Source organism: Rhinoraja longicauda, chromosome 10 (assembly GCF_053455715.1).
Source record: "Rhinoraja longicauda isolate Sanriku21f chromosome 10, sRhiLon1.1, whole genome shotgun sequence".
NCBI lineage: Eukaryota > Metazoa > Chordata > Chondrichthyes > Rajiformes > Arhynchobatidae > Rhinoraja > Rhinoraja longicauda.
The window spans coordinates 11,229,737-11,253,838 of NC_135962.1; the positions used below are offsets into that span (position 1 = coordinate 11,229,737).

Consider the following 24,102-nt stretch of genomic DNA (forward strand, 5'->3'; position numbering starts at 1 on the left):
TAGCAGATCGCCAAACTTTTCTTTTACCCGGCGACAATGACCACGACAATGCCGAGTCAGGTCGAGATTACAGCGTCTTCTGAAACATCACCAAAATTCCCACGCTGTCAATGCTTCTCCGGCGTCCTGGTTTTCACTGAAATCACTGACAAGTCGGTAAGTACTTGAGAGTTTTGAACTATAACACCTTGTATGGGTTACTTAAAAACCAAGCTTCACTGTAAGAAGGAATAAACTGGATTCACTTCCAGTTTACTAATAGCTGTATTTAAAAAAATAATTTTAAGTGGTTCAGTGGATTTTTGTGAAAAGTGTGTGGGCATTCTTTGAAAATGTAAGGGAGATGTATATCTTGTTTCTGGGTAGAATATCTGGGTTTGGAGCCCACTTTAAATGTAATGGCTTAGGCCAAAAACATCGCGAAAATCCCCACACTTACCTGACCGTCAAACTGTCGCCTCCAATCTACCTGTCAAATGTCCTGACGGTAAATAAATTGGTTAAACACAAGCATTTTATGGTATTTTGAAATGACTTTACTTATTTTAATATTATGTGCTTCTAAATGTATCTTAAGAGAACCTATCAAACCTGGGGACAGCAAGCGACAGCGACCGCAATAAGCTACGATGCCTGGCGACAAGCCAGCTGTCGCCGAGAAATTTCAAACTGTTTGATTTCTCAGCGACGCGCCGATCCACTACGATCTTTGGAAGACTCCTCACGATAATGCCCGCGACACCCCGGCGAACTGTCTAGTTGCCGGCAGTCGCCTTAAAATCGCCCAAGTGGGACAGGCCCTTTAACCTATCTACAGCTTATACAGTTTTAGCTTCAATGGATTGTGAAAATAAAAGGGGTTAAAGGGTACTTAAAATGGGTATACAGAAAGATTAACATTCCACCTTCACAGCACCCTCCTGTTGTCTGCACTGCTTCTTTGTACCTTAATTTGTCCGTTACAAATTGCCCAAATACCAGGTAGTGGATTGGATAGTTTAGGTATGTTTTTGTTGGAGCAGAGAAAGCCATGGTAGACAGAATTAGGAACATAGCAAAGGTATGTATGACCAATGTATTGAATCAAGTAAAGTGGTAGGAAATTTAGAGAGAATCTGAAAAAGTATTTTTCTACCCAAAGCGTTGTTGAAATCTGGAACACATTGCCAGATGGCATTATCAAACAAAATATTTGAAACATGGCACACAAGGCTACGGATCAAGTGCTGGAAAATACGATTAGCATGCTTTGGTACATATTAGTTAGCATGGACGCAATGGGCTGAAGAGATTGTTTCTGTGCTGTATGACACCATTAGGGCAACAGATACCACAGTTCTTTGAACCCAAGCCCCCAACTATATACCACTGCAGAGATTTCACGCTTACAACGACCAATCTACTTATTCAGCTGCCTGAAGTCTCAGCTACAGCAATAAACTTCTCTCAAATACATCAATCTCCCAATAAAACATGCATGATTTTTCCAGAAAATACAGTGAATCCAAAATAATTCACAACACTAATTAGGTGTGGTGTCAGTCTCTGTCACTAATAGCAGAGGGGTCTTGTGTGTGATCAACAGAAGTCATTCAATCTGACCAAGATTTGTCATCATTTGACAGTTTAAAAAAAAATGTCATGAATGTGCAAAGCAGCAAGAACACAGCATGGTACAGTACCTTCAGTTTTCCCTCCTTCAGCCACTGGCTCAACTGGACCAGGCCCATAGCATGTTTGTCTGAATAATCTAGCACCATGAATCTCTCTCTGTTAAAGATTAAGAGGAAGAAAGAGGATGAGCAGCAATTGGCCTGGTACAAACATCACAGCTTAGAATAGTTTTTTGGAATATTAAATGGAGCACAATTAACAGAGTGGATGCCTAACTGAAAAATAATTGCTGGTCTCTCAAGAATGCACTGTAGCAACTTCCCAAAGTTGCCCAAAGGCCATGTTGTTTTATGCTGTGTCTATTACAAAGCAAGCACTTATTTTTTTACTGCAAACAGAGCAAGAATCATTTATCTACCTTGTGATATTTCTTTCCTTTAGGATAGCCTCAGTTTGTGCTGGAAGTGGAGGGGGGTAAGGCATGTCTTTGTTGTACATGGAGATTTGTCCACAAAGAATAACATGGCTGTTCTTTTTCATCTAGGTTAAACAAAAACATTGTCAAATGTAAACATCTTTCAAATTACATTGCCTTGAGCTTAAAAGCAAAGTTAGAAAAGTACAAATATTCAATGAGGTCAGAATAAAATTAGAGCTATCCCATTCTGATAACATGGAGAGTATCATTCCTTCCCCCTCAAAAGGTTAATCAAAATCCATAATCATAATTGCAATTTATTGGCCAAGTATGTTTGCAACATACGAGGAATTTGGTTTGCCATACAGTCATACCAACAAAGCAACAAGACACACAACTACATAAAGATTTGACATAAACATCCACCACAGCAGCTCCTCCACATTCCCCACTGTAATGGAAGGCAATAAAGTCTTATCTTCTTTCATCCTTTCCTCCCGCAGTCGGGGGAGTCGAACCATCCGCAGCTGGTGACCGAGCTCCCACGTCGGGGCGGTCTGAGCTCCCGCATCGGGACGGTCGAAACTCCTGCGGCTTAGAGTTCCCGAAATCGGTCCCTGACCAGGGACCGCGAGCTTCACGATGTTAAAGTCCACAGCTCCTGTAGGTTGCAGTACCAAAGACCAACCCCTGGCAAAGGGATTACCCGCTCCAAGATATTAAAATCCGCATGCTCTGCAGTTTTGGAGCTCTAGATGTCTCAAACAAGAGGCGGCCAACTCCATGATGTTAGGCCGCAGTGCAGATGGAGAACTACAACATGGAAAAAGTCGCATCTTTGTCGAGGAAAGAGATTAAAAAAAGTTCCCCCCCCCACCAACAAATAAAAAACTAAAGATAAGCTAAAACATACATTTTACAACAAACTAAAAACACAAAGAATGAAAAAGCAGAAGAGGCAGCCATTGTGTGGTTGGGAAACAATTGAAATTTAAAACTAAAGTTGATTTTGTGGCTAAAGGTATTTAAGGATACGAGTCTTCAATAGACTCTGGAATTCATTTTCTAAAGCAATACACCATTCTTGTATCCTCCATGACCTTAATTATACACACTTTCACCAAAGGTTTGGTCAATTGCCCCAAAAACCTGAAATCAGCATGATATGTTGTTGGCAGAACTGGGTCCAATCCGTCACAATACCACAAAGTGAATAGGGAAATATTAACTGCCAAGAACATGTAGGAGAGGTGCTTTGCTAGTTTTCACAGAACACCAGTAAGTCAGTATGCTTCTGGCAAGTTACAGGCCAAAGATTGTCCAAACTTCTGACAGCTCCCCCAGTCCTCATTTTAAAGGCTGGCTGCAACAATAATACAAGGGCATGGCATGGTTTTGCAGGGAAAACTGAACTCTTCTAGTTACAGTTTATTTCATAGATATGGTCACAGAACATGGAAACCCAACTCATCCGTGCAGACCAAGATGCCCCAGCTGTTGGTAGCATTTCCCCCGTGCCTTCTCAAACTTTCTTATCCACGTACCTGTCCAAATGTCTTTTAAATGTTATTGTACAGGTCTCAACTATTTCCTCTGGCAGCTTGTTCCATGTACCCACCACCCTCTGTGAGACATTTACCCCTCATGTTCCTATTAAATCTCTCAACTTAAACCTTTGCCCTCAAGTTTATGATTCTCCCATCCTGGGCATAGACTGTGCATTTACTCTACTCCAGAGGTGTAGCTATGGGCACTCACATGGGCCCTAGCTATGCCTGCCTCTTTGTCGGGTACGTCGAACAATCCCTGTTCCGGGCATACACCGGCCCCATCCCCGAACTCTACCTCCGCTACATCGACGACTGCATTGGTGCTACCTCTTGTACCCATGCAGAACTCACTGACTTCATACACTTCACTTCCAATTTCCATCCTGCCCTTAAATATACCTGGACTATCTCCGACATCTCCCTCCCGTTTCTGGACACCATCTCCATCACAGGAGACAGACTAGTGACTGACATCTACTATAAACCCACTGACTCGCACAACTATCTGGATTACACTTCTTCCCACCCGGTCTCCTGCAAAAAATCTATCCCCTACTCCCAATTCTTCCGTCTACGCCGCATCTGCGCCCGGGATGAGGTGTTTCACACTAGGGCGTCAGAGATGTCCTCATTCTTCAGGAAACGGGGCTTCCCCTCTTCCATTATAGATGAGGCTCTCACTGGGGTCTCTTCTACATCCCGCAGCTCCACTCTTACTCCCCCTCCCCCCACGCGTAACAAGGACAGAATCCCCCTCGTTCTCACCTTCCACCCCACCAGCCAGCGTATCCAACAAATCATCCGCCAACATTTCCGTCACCTACAACAGGACCCCCACCACTGGCCATATCTTCCCATCCCCTCCCCTTTCTGCGTTCTGCAGAGACCATTCCCTCCGTAACTCCCTGGTCCACTTGTCCCTTCCTACCCAAACCACCCCATCCCCGGGCCTGCAACCGCAGGAGATGCAACACCTGTCCCTTTACCTCCCCCCTCAACTCCATCCAAGGACCCAAACAGTCTTTCCAGATGAGACAGAGGTTCACCTGCACCTCCTCCAATCTCATCTATTGCATTCGCTGCTCCAGATTTCAACTTATTTACATCGGCGAAACCAAACGCAGGCTCGGTGAGCAGCACCTCATATTTCGCCTGGGCAGCTTGCAGCCCAGTGGTATAAACATCGACTTCTCCAACTTTAGATAGTTCCTCTGTCCCTCTCTGTCCCTCTCTTCCCCTCCCCCTTCCCAGATCTCCCTCTATCTTCCTGTCTCCACCTATATCCTTCCTTTGTCCCGCCCCCCTGACATCAGTCTGAAGAAGGGTCTCGACCCGAAACGTCACCCATTCCTTCTCTCCTGAGATGCTGCCTGACCTGCTGAGTTACTCCAGCATTTTGTGAATAAATACCTTCGATTTGTACCAGCATCTGCAGTTATTTTCTTATACTACTCTATTCCCCTAATGATTATATACATCCCTAAGATCACCGCTTTGCCTCCTGTGCTCCATGGAATTAAGTCTTAGCATGTCCAACTTCACCTTATAGCTCAGGCCCTGGAGTCCTGGCAACATCCTTTCAAATCATCTCTGCACTCCTTCCAGCTGAATGACATCTTTTTTTATAAAGCAGGGTGACCATGACTGAACAAATATACTTTTAAAAGCCATTTGGATAGATATGCAGATAGGAATTGTCTAGAGGGCTAAGGGCCAAATGCAAACTCATGGGGCTAGTCCAGTATTGTTAGCATGGACAAGGTGGGCCTATGGTCCCATTTTCCTGCTGTACAGCTCTATGATTAAAACTTTGTACAACTGTAACATAACGTCCCAACATTTACATTTAATTTCCTGACTGAAGGTGTCAAAAGCTTTCTTCACCACCACTTTCAGAGAAATTTGTTACTATGTATTTGTTCTTCTAGACCTCCCTGGTCTACAACACTTCTCAGGGCCTTACTGTTCACTTTGAAGGTCCTTCCATAGTTTGACCTCAAAATGCAACATCTCAAACTTATCTGAATTAAACTCCATTTACGATTACTCAACTCATTTGCCTTGTTGATCAACATCCCACTGTAATTCTTTATAATCATTTTCACTGTCTAATTGTGTTTTACAGTTCGTGTTTATCATCTACAGAGGTTTATGGCAATAGTTTTGTTTACAGGGAAAAAGGCACCCAATTGGTCAGCAGTCATTCTAGGGATTAAAGCACCCCCTCCTCTTTTTGCAGTGGAAGGGAGTGGTTTTGTTTCACTTGGTTAGGGGCAGGAAATAATATTGGATAATTCTTGTATTGGGTAGCTGCTGATACTAGAAGGATGTTAAATATTTTGCTAATTTCTTCAATCCTTAAAATCCTTACCTGACTAATGACAACATCACTGATGTGCCCACCAACATTGTCGAAGTAACTATCCACTCCATCTGGACAGTATTCCTGTAGCTTTTCTGCAACATTTTCTTTCTTGTAATTAACAGCAGCATCAAAACCCATCTCATGGACCACAACTTGACACTTTTCATCTGTGCCACAGATCCCAACCACTCTAGAGCATCCTTCGAGACGAGCAATCTGCTGACACAGATAAAATGTCAGGTATTTTGTTGCTTAACCAGCTGCCATAAAATGTTAGAGAAAAAATATGCCTTGAAAACGTCTCATTCCCAAATAGGATACAATCATAGAATTTGTGTTAAAGCACAAAATTACATTACCATCTAGGTCACTTTGTACAAGTAATAATTTCAACAACGAGATCATTTGGTCAACTCCAGGAGTGAAAGGGATATATACATTTTCATAAGTATTAATGACATGATCTTGGATATTAGAACATATTTTTGACATGTGGAAACGTAGATCCATGAATGGAGCAAGCAGTAGCAAATGGACCTTGAAGGGATAGTTAAGCTGATGGATTGAGCAGTTGCACGGCAGAGTAGAATAGTACAATTAAAGATTACAGAGGGGTTTCGGTCCACGTACCTGACCAGCTAACATCCCACAAGCTCCTGCGGCACCACTGACCACCATAGTTTGATTAGCTCCAGGCTTCACGTGGCCTTTCTCCCTCACTCCCAGTAGTGAGGTAAGCCCTGGCATTCCAACAATACCCAGGAAATAGGAGAGGTGCCAATCAACAAGCTGAGGATCAAGCTGCAAGAAAACCAAAAAATAGTCACATGAAATTAAACAATACAGATGGAAATAAATGTTAACCTCACAAGCTTGTTGTAAAACAACAGGATTGGATATACAGTAATGCATTTACATTCCCTAACTTGCAAAATATTTATTGCCACATTGCTGTTTATGAATCTTGCTACACATTTTTCATATTAATTACACTTCAGAAGTGTATAAAAGGGACATCCCAAGATCTTGAACAGTGACAAAATGTAAATCTGTTCTTTTTATTGAAGTCAGTGGCATCTAATATTGGGCTTCGTATAAAATCCATGTGCACCTCAATCTCACAAGACTTTTATGGTCAGATAAAGTTAATTAAAAAAGTCTTCAGCACAACTAAATGACAGCCACTCATAATCCATCTGAAGCTAATCACACTGTGATGAATACTGTAAATCATCATTACACTGTATGTCATCGAAATATTATGGTTTCACAGGACGACACCTTGTTACTAATATTGCCCTCCATCAAAGATAATGATTTATCACAGCCGTCAAACTAGCAATTAGTCCACAAGAGCTGTGGAAACAAGGCAAAGGTACCACAATGGGAAAGTGCTTTGGAGACCATTAAAACCAAAGTCACCCATTTCACTTAAAGAAGCCACGGGTACCCATTGTTGCAATTCAGATGCAAGATTCAATTTAGAAGTGTTCAAGGTAATGAAAGGATCTAAAAGGCAGACATGATATTGCAAACCCAGAAGGACACCAAATGGCAAGTGTAAGAAGGTTCCAAATTAAAAATAAATTTGGGATCAACTTTTCAATCCTATCACGTCAACCTCTATTGTCCCAGTATTCTGCAGGTATAGTGATCCATAATCTTAAGAGGAGTGCAGTTGCAGGGGATTGAATTGGAGCACAGAAACTGGTCCTTCGGGCATCTGTCCACCAAGTACACACCTCTACTAATTTCCCAGCACTTGGTCCATAGGCTTTTGTGCCTTGAAGATTTAAGGCTTGTCGAGATACTTAAATCAAGAGAGAGTCCGTCTCCACTAACCCCTCAGGGAATGCATTCCAGTTGTCGCCACTTGATAAAATTCCTCAGCTTCCCTCTAAACTTCCCTCATCCTCATCTTAAACCTGATTGATCTCCCGTCTCAGCTACAGGATCTTCTGTTTACATCTGTCCCATCAATGGCCCTCATAATTGTTGCATACTTCCAATCAGGTTCCCCCTCGACCTCCTCCACGCCAAGGAAAATAAATCCATTAGTGAAACACTCCAGCCCAGGCAATAGACTGGTGAATAACCTCTGCACTCTTTCTAGTACAATCATGACAATCAGATTAGTACACAATGGTCTAGCTGTGGCTTAACCCATATTTATAAACTTGTATCAAAACCTCCCTGCTCTTATGTGAAATACCCCAATCAAGGAAGCAGTAGGTTGCATGCCTTCTTTACCAACTTATCTACCATATTGCTGCCACATTCAGTTATCATTGGATTTGTACACCAAGGTCCCTCAAAACACCTGTCAGGCTTATTAGTTCTCCAAAATTTGGCATTAAATACCAGGAGATCAGAAACTTAACACAATACTCCAATTGTGGTCTCGCACAGAGAGGTGCTCTCTTGCTGCACTGGAAAAACTGAAGGCCAGAGCTGCAGACAGGAGAGCCTATTGCAAAAAAATAACTTTTGCAAGTGGGCAATGGAGTGTAGTGCCTGTCTTTTCAGATTTGTTTTGCAAAGATTGTTACTGTTTATCGAGAGGAGTTTCGTGAAGGTTTGATGGAGGCGACAATGGCTGCAAGATCACAGGGGTGAGCCCATGAGTCAGAAGGGAGCTGATGGAATTGACTTTTCGCTGTTCCCTTCAGTGAACTCACCCCACCCCATTTTGCTTTGCCACGGTCAATCGGGCGCTGTAAGGGACAGCGGCATCTCGGACTTGCAGGCCCAGGCTGGGCTTACCGCATAGGCCTCTCCCGAGCTGCGGTATCGTCATATTGACATCATCAATATGTTGTACCGGGCCCTGGTGAGACCGCACCTGGAGTACTGTGTGCAGTTTTGGTCTCCAAATTTGAGGAAGGATATTCTTGCTATGGAGGGCGTGCAGCGTAGGTTCACTAGGTTAATTCCCGGAATGGCGGGACTGTCGTATGTTGAAAGGCTGGAGCGATTGGGCTTGTATACACTGGAATTTAGAAGGATGAGGGGGGGATCTTATTGAAACATATAAGATAATTAGGGGATTGGACACATTAGAGGCAGGAAACATGTTCCCAATGTTGGGGGAGTCCAGAACAAGGGGCCACAGTTTAAGAATAAGGGGTAGGCTATTTAGAACGGAGATGAGGAAGAACTTTTTCAGTCAGAGAGTGGTGAAGGTGTGGAATTCTCTGCCTCAGAAGGCAGTGGAGGCCAGTTCGTTGGATGCTTTCAAGAGAGAGCTGGATAGAGCTCTTAAGGATAGCGGAGTGAGGGGGTATGGGGAGAAGGCAGGAACGGGGTACTGATTGAGAGTGATCAGCCATGATCGCATTGAATGGCGGTGCTGGCTCGAAGGGCTGAATGGCCTACTCCTGCACCTATTGTCTATTGTCTATCAGTGAGGCACATTCCTTGTATTCCTGGACTACACCCACTGATCTCAATCTCTCCTGTGCTCTGATCTGCAGAAAAGTGGATGGTGCAGTTCTGTGACTATTAAATGGTTCATCAATCTTATGTGGGGGAGTTCAGTTGAGTTTGAAAGTACAGCTGCTACATCATCCATTCCTGTACCCTGGTCCCTGTGTAGAATGTTAACCTTTAGGAGCGGTGTGAAAAAGCTGTGTGCACCCTGACATGAGTATTGATGCTGTGCAAAGGCAATAGCTGGAGTTATTGGCTTTTCAGCCATTGTCGCATCCCCAAAGATGTCAGGAAAGGCCATTTTGTTCTCAAGACAGGACTGGCAAGGCCACTGGCCCAGATTAAGTGGGTCACAGTAGGTGGGATTTTCCTGCCAGTGGACCCACTGGGGGCAATAGTGGGAATATTACTCTACAAAGTCCCACCCTTCAGATCCAATGAGCTCCTTCTCCCTCATCTCTGTCCTCTGGGGGTGTGCAGTCAGATATTACCCCTATCTCACTCAGTCTTCAAGAGAACAACCTCCATCATGTCCTTTCGTTTTGACACCAGCTGTTCATGTAGCTAGTGTGGGAGGGGGGTCACTGAGGGCCATGTTGTTGTCCAGTTTGAAGGAACTGTTTATTCAGATCTTGGACCATGCGCTGTGTCATGCCTGTGCAGAGGAGGGGGACTTTTGAAAAAAACTGCCCTAGCCTCTGTGCCACAGCTTCCACCACAACGGCCCAAGATGGTACCTCTAACCCTCCTCTCCACCTATTGCGGTGGACACTGGGGGAGAGCATGTCGCAAAAGAGTGAGAGGAGGGAGTATTCTGGGATAAGGCAAAGAAGAAAACAAAGCATCAAGGGGTGCCTCCCCTTGACGTTCAGGGCCCTGCATTTGGCTCCAGCTCTGACCCTGAGGAACCTGTTGGCCCCGGGATAAAAAATGGCTCAGAGGGGGCCAATGTAGCAAAGACAGGGACCTCCTCCGAGATGAATGTCTTCGTGCTCCCAAAGGCTTGCGGGAAGAAAAGGTTGGGGCACCCATCCTCTCTGAAGTAGAAGGGGGGAGGATTTACCAGCTGTTTCAGCTGGCAGCCCAAGTCCAGTCTTCTGGGTTGATAGGTGGCCCTGCAGTGGTGGGACCAACAAAGGGGGACGGTTTGGATATGGGGATTGGGGATGGGACTCAGCTTGGCTCTCATTCCAGGCTGTGCGCGAGGGTGAGGGGTACAGTGATCCACTGGATGGGGTGGGCGAATGAAACCCCCAAGATGACAGCCCCTCCCACATAGCCTGGTACAGATGTACAAATGGTAGGGGAGGCATGAGAGCACAGGATAGGTTGGCCGTTTTGTCCTCTATATCAGAAATCCGTTAAAGAGGGTCATCAAAACAAGGGTTTACTGTGTTGTCTTTGCAAAAAGTTAGGAGAGAAGACAGAGCATAGATGAAGATGGATTTTGGGAAGCAGGCTTTTTTATAGGAGCCCAGTAAATTGGAGAAGGCTTGGCAGGAAGTTCAGAGTGCCAGAGGGTAAGAGGAAAATTGAATAGAAAGGTGGGAGATGGGGTTGTGGCCTGGTGTGTGGGAGCAGGCAGAGATGAAACACAATAAACTCAAACACTGAGCCAACAGAGATAGAATTAGACCAGGCCAAGGAGGGATTTCAATGTTTACGGATAACCAAATAACTCTTTCACGGCAGAGGTACACGACCGGGGAAGAGCACTTGTCATTTGCAATGCCATCTATGGCCGCTCAAGGAACTTCAACTGGGCTCCTGTAATTTTGTCTAGTTAATAAGGATGGGTGGACCATCAGTTGCCAGAAAATCAGTGTTCAACATGTATCGTGGATGGAATTCAAGACTACTCCATAAAACTTACCCTTGTAATTTAATCATCCAAATCCTGATACCACTGAGAATCGGGCTTGCAACTCCAAAGCAAATTATCCCACCTTCATTACCGTACCCAGAACTGAATGTAGTATTCCTGATCAGGTCTAATCAAAGGTCCATACAGATGGAATGTAACATCTCTCCTTTGCATCCAGCTTCCTTACAGTAAAGCCCTGCATTACATTGGACATTTTGATTACACTTTAAGGCTGTCTCCAGGCTTTGTTCAACTGCAGTTTGCCCATATGTCCCCACCATTTTAGAAAATACTTCAATTTGAGAGATTAATGTTGATTGAGGAATAACTCAAATAGATTTTGCCATAAGATCCTCAACCTGCATCTGAGAGTGGACAGAAATTCAATTTTACATGTCATTCATAGATCAACCACTGAACTTCTAACTCAGAGATGAGGTGCTACCAATCAAGCCATAGTTATCTCTAGCTAACATTTCACAAAATGTCATAGAAATAGAACATATTATATGCTAACATAGGCAGGTGGCAAACATCTGTTATTCAAGTTCAAATTTACAACATAAGTAAGAACATTTCATGTTAGACCTGTGGGAAAGGACTAAGGGAGATGTTAAATGGGAAGAGTGCTCTTAAACTATGGCAATGTTTAGTGGCAATATTCCAATGAATTAGAAGCAGTTAAGTAACAAACTACCTTCGTCAGGACTTTCCCATCCACAACAGCCCGGGTCTGCCAAGGCCAGTTCCATGAAGTTACAACATCACATTTTTGAAACATGGGATGTTTACTATCTTCAACCACTCCCACTCCTCCACCATCAGCAACTCTGGATACTTGCCAGGGTTGAACATAGTCCACCCCGGTGTCTTCATTCATCCTGCATCGCTGCAAAAATGAATCAAAGTCAACCATCAAACTTCAAGTACTAAAATTAGTCCATCTTAACACAGATTGGAATAAATACAGGACAAAACAAGAACCAAAATGAGTCTATTCAGTCCTTAGTCCTATTCCCACACATTCAATTGTGTCTTGGCTTCCCTGCATCATAATTTGAATTTTTTATTTTGACACCCCACCTCAGCTTGTTAAGGATAGAGTTCTCGCTTCCCACTACCCTTGGTGCGAAGCAATGCTCTCAGACCAAGACCGGAAGCCAGGCTCTAATTTAATGTCCCAATGATCCAAAACCTCCTACCTGGGGAAAGACTTTCCCTCTATTTGCCTGCAAGACATTTGCAATTAATGAAAAATCTTTAAAGTCAAGTCCTGTTTTAATGCAATGAAATCACAGCAATGCTCACAAATAGTAAAGTAGTTATGACCAGATAATGTATTTAAGTGAGCAATAAAAAGGAGAGCAACTCGAGGAACTCAGCGGGTCTGGCACTATCTGGGCAAGGGCTCCTTGCCAAAGTAATAAGCATGGAGGTGAAAGAAGAGCTGAACAGGCACAGAGCTCATTGAAGTGTGGGGAACAAAGGAGAGGCCTCTGTTGAGCACAGACTGCTCAATGTCAAGAGTGGTGGTCGTTAGAGGGGATGGTGAGGACACGGCTGGGGTTGGAGTTGGGGCAGGCTTGGCGTCAGAAGAGGTGAGGAGGTAGGGCTCTAGGAGTGGAAGAAAGGGTAACGTTGTAGGTGAAAGGAGCTCAGAGGAGGTGGGGAAAGGGCAGAACATGAGATCAAAGACAGGTGGGAGCCTTTGACGAGCCAAGCAGTGGGGCCCCACAACGTGTTAGGGGCCTTGGGAAGATGGGCAGCAGGTGAACAGTGGGATACCAGCTTGACATCAGGAGCTTGGAGATGTGCGAAATGTCAGGAACATGAAACAGCAGAAGACAATGTTTGGGAGAGCAAGGACTGTAGTTGTGGGGAGAAAGAGAAGGCCAGAATGCACTGGCACACAGCAGAGAGGGTTGAGCATAAGGCGTGGAGGAAAAACAGTTTAGATAAGCTATGAGATATCAGAGGTTCTGTTTGGGACAGAACTATGAGATCTGGAGCTAGAAGCCACTCACTACAAGATGGCAGAGAGAACAATTATGAGAAAGGGCACGTGGTTACGAGTCCAGGTGAGAACATAGTTGAAGAATTGGAGAGCAGTGAAAATCAGAGGGGCAGTGGTGAGAAGGGTCATCTGCAGAGTGGAGGAAAACTTCTTTACATTCCAAACCTTGAAGAGACTTCAAAATGGAGCAGTAAAATGGAGTTACAAGAGATAGCAGATGCTGAAGTTTGCAGCAAAATTAAAGGAGTGCAGCCTGAGGAACTCAGCAGGGCCAGGCAGCATATGAGCAGGGAAATACACAGAAGACGTTTTAGATTAAGAGACTTCATCAAGAAAAGAAATGCTCGATGAAGGGTCTCAACCTGAAACAAATGACCAGTTCCTTCCATAATACTGCTTTATCTACCAGCTGCTCTTTTTTGTTACAGATTCTAGCAGCTGCAGTCTCTTGTGCCTTGTATGTTTCAGTGACATTGACAGAAATAAACATTCTCTAGCATCACAGCAAATACACTAGTCCTCATAACACCAAGTCTTCAACTTTTAGCCAAAACAGAAAGCTGTAGTTTAGCATCTTCACTCCAAAAAAGCAGCAGCACCAACAGGATTCCTTCAGTTGTTGATAAGAGTATCTACCTTGATTTTATTCTCAAGACTCTGAAATGGAAGCGTTTCGAACAAGGTGATAGATAGTGTTAACGCCATAGCTAACCCATTTACAATGGGAGTAATATACACAATTGTGATCAAAAAATGCACGCTGGTAAGAGCAAAATGCCCAGAAGAGTAGGAGAAAAAAAAATGCAGATGCTGGTTTAAATCAAAGGTAGACACAAAACACTGGGGAAACTCAGCAGATCAGGCAGCATCTCAGGAGAGAAGGAATGGGTGACCTTTCGGGTCGAGTCTGAAGAAGGGTCTCGACCCGAAAGGTCACCCATTCCTTCTCTCCTGAGATGCTGCCTGACCCGCTGAGTTACCCCAGCATTTTGTGTCTGCCCAGAAGAGTAATTTGATGACTCTTAATGGGAGATTGTTGAAATGAAAAGTGCATACTTGAAAGAAAAGAGAAATGTATTAAGCTGGGATCTTACTAAAAAAATTACACAGAACTTGCAAATCAAGTGCATGCAAAGCAAAAAACTTTGTAACATGTTAATAGGAAGCAGCAAATAAAGTAAGTGGAGTGGTTAATCCATAACTGAATGCTGGACTGGGGAATTTGAGTATAATGAGAGCATTTACACAGCCAGTGGTTATGATGCAATGTAGAAACAATCCTTCAGCCCACTCTATCCATGCTGCTCATTAATCCAATATTCCAACACTTGCCCTTTAGCCATCCTAACCTTGGCAATTCAACTGCATGACCAGATATGGCAAAATTGTGATTATCAACAGGACTTTATTGCTGGATCAGCAGATTTCCCAGGCTGCTAAAGATTTGTAAAATCAGTCATACACCACAGAAACACCCCTATAACCCCCTATGCTAATCCCCTTTGCCTGCATATCCTCCTTGTCTTTCTTCGCATTTAAACAACTATACCTGCCTTTACCATCTCCTCTGGCAGGTCATTCCAGATAACTACAAAACCATGAAAAATATACCCCTCAGATCTCCTTTAAATTTCTCTCACCTTAAACCAGTGCTCTCTTAATAATAATAATAATAATAATAATAATACATTTTATTTATATAGCGCTTTTCATATACTCAAAGACGCTTGTTCTAGATTATATTGCCCTGTAATAAAGACTGATGTACTATCCTGTCTGTGTAGGAAAGAAAACTGCAGATGCTGTTCAAATCAGTCTGAAGAAGGGTCTCGACCCGAAACGTCACCCATTCCTTCTCTCCAGAGATGCTGCCTGACCCACTGAGTTACTCCAGCATTTTGTGCCTACTATCTGTCTGTGCTCCTTAATTTGTTTAACTCTTGAAAGTTACTCCAGAGTCTCCTACATCCCAGTGAGAATAACACCAGCCTATCTAATCACAGTTTGTAACTATAGGCCTCCATTCGGAGCCACATCCTTCTTGGATAAAATGTGTTGGGAGGAACTGCATATGCTGGTTTAAACCGAAGACAGACAAAAAGCTGGAGTAACTCAGCAGGTCATGCAGTATCTCTGGAGCAAAGGAATAGGTGACGTTTCGGGATGAGACCGTTCCTCTGAAGTAGGAATTACCCGAGTTACTCCAGCTTTTTGTGTCCGTCTTTGTTTTTTGTGTCGTCCTTCTTGGATAAGCTGAGGTTGGTGAATTTTTTCTGCACCTTCTATTGCTAGCACACACTTCCTGTTGTGTGGCAACCAGAACCGTACACAATACTTCAAGTACAATCCAATCAACAGTTTAGACAGTTGCAACATTCCACCCCAAATCTTATACACAAATCCTTTCTTCACTACCCATGCCACTTATGTCACTTTTAGTGAGCTGTGGACTAGTTCTTCTAGGTTGTGTAGGAAATAACTGCAGATGCTGGTTTAAATCGAAGGTGGACACAAAATGCTGGAGTAACAGTGGAACAAGCAGTATCTCTGGAGAGAAGGAATGGGTGATCTTTCAGGTCGAGACCCTTCTTCAGATGATGTAAGCCAGCATCTGTGCTTCCTCGTTTCTACAGTTTGGCCAGGTTCAATAGCAAAATCAAAAGGAAACGTAACACCCAGCTGTAGGGTAAGGAAAAGGAAGTGGCACAGAAATATTTGGTGAATGTGCATACTATTATTTTTTTGATTTACCTTTGTTTACCATTGCTTATTTACACATGTGACCCTACAAATAATGAACATGTACTCACCATGTAGGGATCCACAGACAGATATCTGGTGTGAACTTTCACCTGCCCCTTCTGTAAATCTTCAGGCAAAGTACTCTCTTCCAACCTAAAGTTCTCTGCCACTGGCTCATCATTTTTACCTAAAGACAGCAGAAAATAACAAGTTTTCACCCATTTATGAGAATAACCTTCACTAAAGACACATCACTCCATGCCTCTTCATAGCAAATCTATTCATTTTGACAGACCAACACAACTATGATCATGTAGTGGTTACGACTGAATTAATAATCCATAACATACCTTCAAGTCCTACAATAGTAACTGGAGCATTTAAATTGATCTTTTATAAAATCCAGAAAAGAAGCTAGTCTCAACAAAAGTGGCCATGAACTCTAAACTACCATGAAAACCCAACATATTAATTCAGTTTAATAATATCACTTTAGAGAAGGGATAGTAGACCTGGAAAACCACACCAATGTAGTTGATCTTTTCCTCTCACTGCAGGTGTTGTCTGACCTGCTATATATCTTAAAGATTTTGTTTTTACTTTTGATTTCCAACCTTTGTTTTTCTTCTTTTGGGTATCTGTATTGAGGTGGTGGGCAAACATTTACTGAATAAAATATTAATTCAATTTAAGGTTGTTCAGTGAAGTTGGTTTTTAGTTTAACCGGTGGCAGGAAGAGTGAACTTATGGACTTGGTGGTTTTCTGTTTCTGATTGTAATCTTTAGCTCCCTCTACTGGGGTTATAAAAATTGGAACAAATCATTTTATCTGTATGGCCACCACCTACAATTCTGAGGCACACCCACAAACATAGGGCAGCTTGCATGCAGGCACACAAAATAGGGCAAATAATGAATAGGTGGACCAGTAACTATGTGATGGATGGAGTCTACATGTGTTTCCACATGAAAATATAAAACTGCAGTTGCTGGAAATCTGAATTAAAAACACAAAATGCTGGAAACAGCAGATTAAGCAACTTCTAAGGCAAAGTGAATGCTTCTAGATGAGGATCCTTAGTCAGAACCATGATTTTTTTATTTTTTTTAAATAGTTGCAGAGAATATTATATAGGGTATAACTCTCTGGGTGAAAACGTTTTTTCTCCTCAGTTTTAAATGGCCTCGCTGTTATTCTTAGATTGTGGCCCCTTTTTCTGGACTCCCCCAACTTGAAAACATTTTCCTTCATCCAGCTTGTCCATTCCTTTTATAATTTTATGTTTCTAAGATTCCCCCTCATCCTTCTAAATTCCAGTGAATACAAGCCCAGTCTTTCCATGATATGGATCATGGATCATGACAGTCCCCCCCCATCCCGGCAATTAACCTCGTGAACCTACTCTGCACTCCCTCAATAGAGAGGCCATCCTTCCTCAAATTAGGAGACCAAAACTGCACACAGTACTCCAGATGTGGTTCACCAGGGCCCTGTACAACTGCAGAAGGACCTCTTTACTCCTATACACAAATCCTCTCGTTATGAAGGCCAACATGCCATTAGCTTTCTTCACTGCCTGCTGTAACCTGGAGGACAGATTTGCTGGAGCTACTCAGGAAGGTTCAAACTCGTCTGGATGGGGGCTTGGTGAAGGGGGCAAGGGAGGGTGGGACCCATGGCAATATAAGGGATGAGAAGGATGAGGCAACTATTGAAGTTAGAGAGCATGTTCAATAGGCAGGACAGCTAGGAGCATGGAAGGGTGCAAGGAAAGATTAATGGCTTAAACTACATTTATTTCAAGTCAAGAAGCCTAATAGGTGTGGCAGATGAACCCAGGGCATGGATAGGAACATGGAACTGGCTATATATAGCTATTACAGAAACATGTTTGAGGGAGGGAGAGCTCAATCTTCCAGTTTACTAATTTACAGGAGGGATGGAGGTGGAGGTGAAAGAGGAGTTTTTGATTAGGGAGATCGTCACGGTTTAATCATCAACTTCATGGATGGAGTTCATCCTCTATTCCTCCTCATGGAATAGAAGATATTCCTGGAGGGTTTGTCAGTGAGGCTATATAGTTGAAATTGAGTAATAATGGGGTCATTAGTTTGATGGGATTATACAGAAACAAGGAACTGCAGATGCTGGTTTCCAAAAAACAGGATACAAAGTGCTGGAGTAACAAAGTCCAGGCAGCATCCCAGGAGAACATGGATAGAAGGGGTACAAAACAAAACAGCACAGGAATGGGCCCTTTGGCCCACAATGTTTGTGCTAAACATAATGCCTACTTAAACTGATCTCATTTGTCTGTATATGATTCATATCCCTCTATTCCCTGCACTTGCATGTGCCTATATAAAAATCTCTAAAACGCCACTGCCTCAAGAAAAAGGACGCACATGTCAGGTACAAACAACTGGGATCCAGCAAATCGCTTGAATACAGGGATTATGGGAGTATACTTAAGGGAAATCATGAGCACTTCTTCTTCTTGCGTCTGGTGTGCACAGCCTAAAGTTGTAGGTCAAGGGTAGACATCCAGACCAGGGCAGCATCAGTTGCTGGGTGGATGGCCTTGATGCCACCAGGGAAAAGCCTCAGTGAGCAGTCATTCATGATGTGTGGGATGGTCTGGTCTGGATAGCCACAGTCGCAAGCAGGGCTGTCTGTCATTCCCCCACTTGCGCAGGTGAGGGCTGTTCTTGCATGGAGGGTGCAAATCCTGTTCAGGGTTAGCCATTGCTTGCGATGGAGGTCAAATCCAGGTGGTTTCACTGTGGGGTCTGTGATGACCTTTCCGTTATTGGTGTTGGCATCTTTCCATGCTCTGCGCCACTCAGTCTTGGGGTCAAAGTCTTCCAGGGATTTGGCTGAAGACCAGAAAGGTTTGCGGGACTTCAGGCGCATGTTGGGCTGATTATTCAAGTCAGCATAGATGGGAAGGTCAGGGCTTATTTATATTAAGGGCTAAAGAGTATGTTGGGAGAGAATAGGGCCCTTTAAGATAAAACATAGTAGTTTATGCGTGGGGATGGGCAAGATGTTAAATGAATATTCATCATCTATATTTACTTTGGGAAAAAAACATGATGTCACAGAACTCGGGATGAACAAGCCTTGAAGAGAGTCAAAGTTACCGAAGAGGAAGCATTGGAGTCTCAAACGGATTAAGGTAGAGAAATACAAAATGCAGGAGTCAATCAGCGGGACATGCAGCATGGATAGAAGAAATGGGTGACGTTTTGGGTCGTAACCCTTCTTCAGACTGAAAGTCACAGGAAAGGGAAACAAGAGATATGGAGGGGTAAGGTGCGAAAATGAGAAATCAAAGGGAACAAAGCTCAAATGTAGAATAGATCTAGGCGAAGGTGACAATGAGGCATACAATGTAAAATTTAATCAGGGCAGTCAGACTGGTCGGAGTATTAGGATTGGGGAGGGATGGAGGGATAGTTCTCCGACCAGTACACTCTCTCCTGCCCCCATCTCAGTTCTCCGACCAGTATGACTGTCCTCCTGATTAAATTGTACATTGTAACCTTCCCTAGCTAACAATGATCTATTCCACATTCTCTTTGATGTTCAGACCAGAGGTCATAGCCTCAGAATTAAAGGACGTTCCTTTAGTAAGGAAATGAGGAGGAATTTCTTTAGTCTGAGGGTGATGAATCTGTGGAATTCTTTGCCACAGAAGTCTGTGGAGGCCGTTAATGGATATTTTTAAGGCAGAGATAGACAAGACAGATTCTTGATTAGTACAGGTATTAGGCATTATAGGGAGAAGGCAGAAGAATGGGGTTAGGAGGTAGAGATAGATCTGCCATGATTGAATGGCAGACTTGATGGGCTGAATTACCTAATTCTGCTCCTATCACTTGTGAACATTGGACATGTGCTGTCAGCATGAAGTATGTATTTCCAAATCTAAACTCAGCCAAAACATCTTGTGGAAAAGCTTCTGGTTATTGGTAGCTATTGATTTCTTAAACAACATTTTCAACTCAACAACAAGAATTTTTGACAATACACAAACTGATGTCCCAAAGACAATCCTCCTAAAACTCAACTCTAAATTGGAAGACAATCTTCAAATGAATAAAGCATCTTGTAAGGAAAAGGAGAAAGTGTACCCTTTTATTGATGAAACCATGAAGTTTCAGTCTGAAGATACTGAACAATCACAATTATGAACATTCATCACCAGTTTTGAATCTAAACTTCTCAGAAGTACTGTCCTGAAATTCACCATATAAATTTTCCTTCAGTTCTATTCAACAAAGCCCAAAAGGCAGACATTCACCCTCACAGAACAAACCCTGGTATGAAATATATCCAAACTCATCTGGCACAACAGCTTGCCAGAGGATAAGCACACTTAACCAGCCTTAACCTTTTCCAAGATACCCAACATTCACAATATATAAACACATGTTGCCGCATTAACAAAATGCACAAACCTCAATTTAAAAAAAAGATAGTACAAGTGTTCCTAAGACACCTTATGTTGTAAAAAATCACATGCATCGATGGCAAAATGAGTTAGGGTCTAGTGTTTCAGCAATAAAAGTTCTTCGCAAGACATCTCATTTTTTGCTTGTCAATTTCCAAAGTAATTTCAAGTTTTCCAGCGCCAGATAGAAATCTCTGTACCACCAACTCTATTTCCCCAATTCATTAATCATAATATATCTAATTTGCAGTATGGAAACATGCATTCTAACAGAACCACCTGGCAACTTACAACCCAGTGGTACGAATATGGATTTCTCCAACTTAAAGTAACCCTTACATCCCCTCTCCCTCCGTCCCACCCTCACCTTAGTCATCGTACTAGTTACTAGTTTTACTGTTGTCCTCTTGAGTTCCCCTGTCTGTATGCTTGTTAGCACCTATCCCACAGCCAACAATGGCCTGTTGTGTGCCCCATATTTCCTTGATTATCGTTGCTTTTTGCATATCTTCCATTCATTTCTCCTGTATCTCTCATTCGTCCCGGACTCTCAGTCTGAAGAAAACTCTTGACCCGAAACATCACCCTTTTCTCCAGAGATGCTGCTTGACCCACTGAGTTACTTCAGCCTTTTATGTCTGTCTTCTTGTAAATACCAGGTCAGGCGATACCACTCTAGCTAGAAAGAACCATAGACGGTTGGGTAGAACACCACAGAGCAGTCTTCTGTACAACATGCTGTCACTGAAGCATTAGTGGAAGGAAGCAATCGTAATCCTGAATGTGGTAGCGTCATAGTCACACAGCATGGAAACAGGCCCTTCAGCCCAACTTGCCCATCTCTGAAATCTCGGAGGCACTCGCATTGCTTTAATGTATGGTAATTTTGAGAACATTATTGCTAATTTATGCACAATAAGGTGCATAAACAGCAACAGTATAATGACTTTGATGATCCATTTTAGTGGCTTATTAAGGAATAAAAGTTGGACAGGGAATGAGAGTTGCAAGAATGTGTTATGGAACCTTACACATACTATAACATATATCAACAGAGCCTCAATTTACTCTGATAACCATCTCTCCAACAGTGCACCACGCCTTTAGTGGGCAGAGGAAATCGCACCTTCCATTTTGTGCTCAAGATCGGAATTTGCACCCATGACCTTTCCACTCAGAAGAGTACCACCCACATAGCCAAAGGTAATAGGTTGTTAGAAGGAAACATGTTCCAATTACTCCAGACTTTATTGTATCTCAAAGCACCTTGGGTGCAGTAAGTTACTTTACGACCTATGCAAATATTGTAACCATTCTAAACAAGAGAATAACAAGGCATGAGTGACCAGGAGTGTCTGCTACTATTCGGGAGGCTAAAAGCAGAAGAGCAAAATACCTCATCTCGGCATGCCACCCCTTACAGTCAAACTCTCCCATTGCACTGGTAATTAGGTTGCATTCCAACCTAAAAATGTGACAAATATCCCAAGCGAGGTTGTGAACCTAAAATTGAACAGCCTCAAACACAAAAAAATTAGCCATCAATAGCTGAAACTTTAAAACTGGTTGTAAATCCAGCTTCAAAGTAAATCCAGCAGAAGGCTGTTAAGTGAACATCAACCTAACTCCTCATCTATGGAGGCTTCATCATCACCAGTCATCTCCACATCAGATCATTCCAACACCCAATTGACATTCTCAATCTTCTAAATTTGAACACTCTTAATTGCTTATTCATGTTCACCGACCAATTTCACTAATGCATCTTTTTTTAAAATTTTGCCACAGTCAAAAAATCCCTCCACCTCTTCCTGTCATCTCTACAGTAACATTTTCATTCACCAGTCTCGTCATTGATAGCCGTGCCTTCAGGTGGCTAATCTTAAACCTTGGGAATTCATTCTCTAGAACTTTAGAGTCTATCTCTTCCTTAAATATGCCTCTCTGACCAAGTATTGGGCATTTGTCCTTTTCTGGATCATTTTCAACTTTCTGCTTCATTCTTGCAAAGCAAAGACGGTATAAATACATGTTGAAATGCTTTTAATCAAATCCAATCATTGTTAATATTCAGACGAGTTATTGCATAAATTTTACATTAAATGATCACCACGAAAGCAAACTAGTATTGTAGAAATAACTCACTCAGTCGCGAGTTTAATACAACTTGCTGAATCGACACCATTTGTGAAGAGAATGCCCGATGGTAATAACAACTGACCTAGGAGGAATGAGATTAAATTTTAATAAAGAAATATTTATAATAAAAGAATTGCACATACATCAGCAAAAATGCTTAAAAAAGCAGAATACATTCATTCTTTGTTATTTGCAGTTCAATGAAGCAACAGTATCAGTCCCAGATGTTGCATGAAGCGAGCTTCGGAAGGGAGACAAAGTTGCTGATGGCTATCCAGAGCAGTTATGGAAACATTGAGGAAAAATAGTTACCGACCCGTACAGTTATTTAATGCTGAAAAAACAGCACTGTGTGGAAGCATGTATCAGCACCATCTCAAGGTGGAAAAAGGACTCCAAGCTTCTATAATGCTGGCGACATGGTGAAGTCTTTGCTTTCACTATTCAAAAAAATCCTCATGCCTCAAGTGGCAAAAACATGATCCCTGGACTTTGCAAAAAATTAAGTGTTTTGTGTGACAGGAAGATTATGTTCTTGAATTGGTTTCATAATTGCTCCATAAGGAAAGGCTAGAAATGTCTACAAGATGAAATAATTATTAACATGATTTTAGATATTGCTCCAGGTTACACATAATCACCAAATTCAAACACACGAGTGTCAGGTGGACGTTCTTTCTTCACAATACCTCGTCTACCTTCTCAACCAGGGTACGATCACAACATTTGAGGTCTATCATATAAAATGTATATTTGTACACATTCATCAGGCCTGGATACATCAATGCATGAAAATGTTTGAAAGACTATAAATTGCCAACTGCATAACCAACATGAAAGAATCGCAGGATGAATTGACACCGGCTACACTCAACAGTTTCCAGCAAAAGACATGGCCAGGGGATGTGCACGACATCATAGGACAAGTGTGTTTAATTGCTTTATGCGTTGGGAACAGAACTGTATTGACAGAAATAGCCTTACAATTAATCTGACTCAAGTTTGGAAAAGGATATTTTGACAAGGCCAAGGAAGAAGTTGCAGTTATTTGAAAAAAAAAACCCGACAGCAACCCGTAAAGGTGCGTTGAATCTGAAGGCAAGGAAGAGTGTGAAATTCCCACTGGAAGCCTGAAAAGCCGATGAAGGTCACAAGAACATTGACAGATTTATTGGTTAAATGCATTTCTCGAACTTGGCTAGAGAGTAAAAAAGTGGACGTAGACAATTATTTGAATCCTTGTGTGGCAATTTATTAGGAATTAAAGTTATCACAGCTCCCTATAAAATGTCCTTTACACTAGTCAAGCCAGCAGAACGACAAGGTTGCAACCCTTTTCTGCTGCCATCTTACACCCAGCTTCCTCTTCCTAACTTTTGGCCCAAAGGGAGAACCAGTTGCTACCACTAATCACCATTGTCTGCATCAAAGTTCCTCAGTCCAGATGATCAATCACTGTCTGCTGGGAGGGTAGTGGAGCAATAACTATGTCACTGAAAATTACCACCTT

At 42.6% G+C, this 24,102-nt stretch overlaps 1 protein-coding gene across 2 annotated transcripts in view; it reads right to left on the reverse strand.

The window, feature by feature from the left end:
• Positions 1–24,102, reverse strand: part of ptgr2 (prostaglandin reductase 2) — a 40,369-nt gene that overhangs the window by 3,887 nt on the left and 12,380 nt on the right. For both annotated transcript variants that reach the window (XM_078406205.1, XM_078406206.1), the window contains exons 2-8: positions 22,599–22,674; positions 16,065–16,183; positions 11,938–12,129; positions 6,578–6,748; positions 5,954–6,163; positions 2,033–2,154; positions 1,683–1,770 (exon numbers count right to left, since the gene is read on the reverse strand). In XM_078406205.1, coding sequence (XP_078262331.1) covers positions 1,683–1,770; positions 2,033–2,154; positions 5,954–6,163; positions 6,578–6,748; positions 11,938–12,129; positions 16,065–16,183; positions 22,599–22,674 — 978 coding nt within the window. The remainder of the gene's footprint in view (positions 1–1,682; positions 1,771–2,032; positions 2,155–5,953; positions 6,164–6,577; positions 6,749–11,937; positions 12,130–16,064; positions 16,184–22,598; positions 22,675–24,102) is intronic.